At 55.8% G+C, this 1,957-nt stretch overlaps 1 protein-coding gene across 1 annotated transcript in view; it reads right to left on the bottom strand.

Moving 5' to 3' along the window:
• Positions 1 to 1,421, bottom strand: part of HCRTR2 (hypocretin receptor 2) — a gene marked incomplete at its 5' end in the record, with an annotated part of 93,102 nt that extends 91,681 nt beyond the window's left edge. The window contains one exon of the mRNA XM_006090729.3: positions 1,199 to 1,421. Coding sequence (XP_006090791.1) covers positions 1,199 to 1,421 — 223 coding nt within the window. The remainder of the gene's footprint in view (positions 1 to 1,198) is intronic.
• Positions 1,422 to 1,957: the final 536 nt, after the last annotated feature.

Genomic DNA, 1,957 nt, shown 5'->3' with positions numbered 1-1,957 from the left:
CTTCAAAGCCTCCCAGCCTATTTCACATCACTCCTCTTCTTCCCTTTTCATAACCATCACCGAGAGAGCATCTTCACCCAGCCTCCCCGTCTCCTCCTGTTCTTTTCAACAGAGATTCCCTCCACACTGCCCTCTACATATGAACTGCCTCCCACTCTCCATTCATCAAGGCACATGCTCGGTCCATTCACAATTCATGTTAAGTCCTCAAGGCCCCCCTAAAGCTCTTTTTAAGTGGATTCCCCAGCTGCTCTAATCAACTCCACCACCACAGCCATCATATCACCATTACGCCCACTCCCCAACCCTCAGAAACTGTGCAGAGGTGGAGAATGGGTGGTTTTGCATGCAAATCTGGACAGGGACAAATAGAGATAAGCCTAGCATTAAAAATGATCTTGTTTGGGGGGGGGAAAAACCACACACACAAAACAACCAGTGACAAATCTTTCTGAAGTGTGGCAACAAGCATGTTCTGGGGGAGGGGGGGCGATATTGGTTGAGTGTATGAATGAATGAATGATGAATGAATGGATGGATGATTGGGATCTCTTTGGCACTTTTCTCAGATGCCCCTCCTTCTTGCTTGCTCCCAGCATGGTTCCTCTATAATTAAGCCCTCAGTGCGGGAGCGCACCTCGCTGCTTCGCCTGGGTCTCCACTCCCTGCCCTTTCATGCCCACCTCCAGACAGAGCCTCAGCCTCCTCGCCAAGGGGCACCCCACCTCGCCCACAAATCCTTAGTGACTTCAAAAGCCGAAGCAGGCTTGCTCCGTGTAGGCAACAGCTTTTCATTCTGCCAGCTCTACTTCTCCCCAAAGCCCCTGAAACCGCCAGCCACGCCACACAAAAGGATGGCTAATTTCCCCACTCTGGAAATCCACCTGGCGGCAGCCCTCGCTGCCCCTCTGCTGGCACTTGTCACCCAGGTGCTCGCAAGAGAAACGCGGTTCCCCCGCTTCTCTCTGCAGAAAAAACCCCCAAAACAAAATAAAAAAAGAATCACTATTTCAAGGCTTTGTCCTGGTTCCGAAAATCAGAAAACTTTTTTTTTTTTTTTTTAAATAGAAAACCCCACCCGGAGGGCAGGGACCTCTTTGTTTGCATCCCAGGGGGAGGGAGGGGTCTCCGAGCTTTTGCAGCCCGGGGCGAAGGGTACGTGGCAGCCCTCTGGGGGGCCGCCGGGGACAGGACTCACCCAGGATGTTCCCGATGAGAGCCACCACGAACACGATGATGTAGCCCGCGATCAGGACCCACTCGTATTCTTTCGGGTGGAGGTATTCCCTCCACAGGTACCGCAGGAATTCCTCGTCGTCATAGTCGGTGGGGCTTAGAAAGGGCTCTTGAGTTTCATTCAGCTCCGAGGCGGATGACCAGTTGCGACACGGGGGTGAGTCCTCCAGTTTGGTGCCCGGACATCACGGGGCTGGAGTCCGGTTCGGCTCAGTGCTGCAAGCGGCTCTTGCCCTGCCCCATGAGCACCGGGGACTCGCGGTGGGAACGGCTGCGCCGAGCGGCGAGAAGGGGCTCCGAGCAGCAAATGACGTGAAAAGTTCAGGAGCCAATGCCTCCTCCGGAGTCCTGTGCCCCGCAACTTCGGCGGCGCCTGGGCTGTGTGTGCCGGGCGCTCGGGCGCCGGGGAGCCAGGCGGCTGAGGACCTCGGGACCCGGCACTGGAGGCTGCAGCAATGACACCGGGAGGAGACGCTACCTCGGCTCGGCTCGGGCTCAATTACTCCTCATTCCAGCACTGAGTCCGCAGCCCGCAGCCTCCTCCCGCGCGGATGGAGAGCTGGAGTGGGAGGGGAGAAAGTAACGAAGATGATTTTAACCTGTGTCTCTGCGGGTCCCACCTCCCGTCTTTTCTACTTTCCATTTCCTTCTCCAGGTCTCACCTGCAGTTTCTCTAAACCATACGTGTGCAGGTCTGTGCACATGGCAAGCATGTCAGGGC

This window comes from Myotis lucifugus, unplaced genomic scaffold, assembly GCF_000147115.1.
Source record: "Myotis lucifugus unplaced genomic scaffold, Myoluc2.0 scaffold_80, whole genome shotgun sequence".
In the NCBI taxonomy this organism is placed as follows: Eukaryota; Metazoa; Chordata; class Mammalia; order Chiroptera; family Vespertilionidae; genus Myotis; species Myotis lucifugus.
The sequence above is the reverse complement of the archived record's forward strand: the minus strand, read 5'-3'. Positions and strand labels throughout refer to the sequence as shown.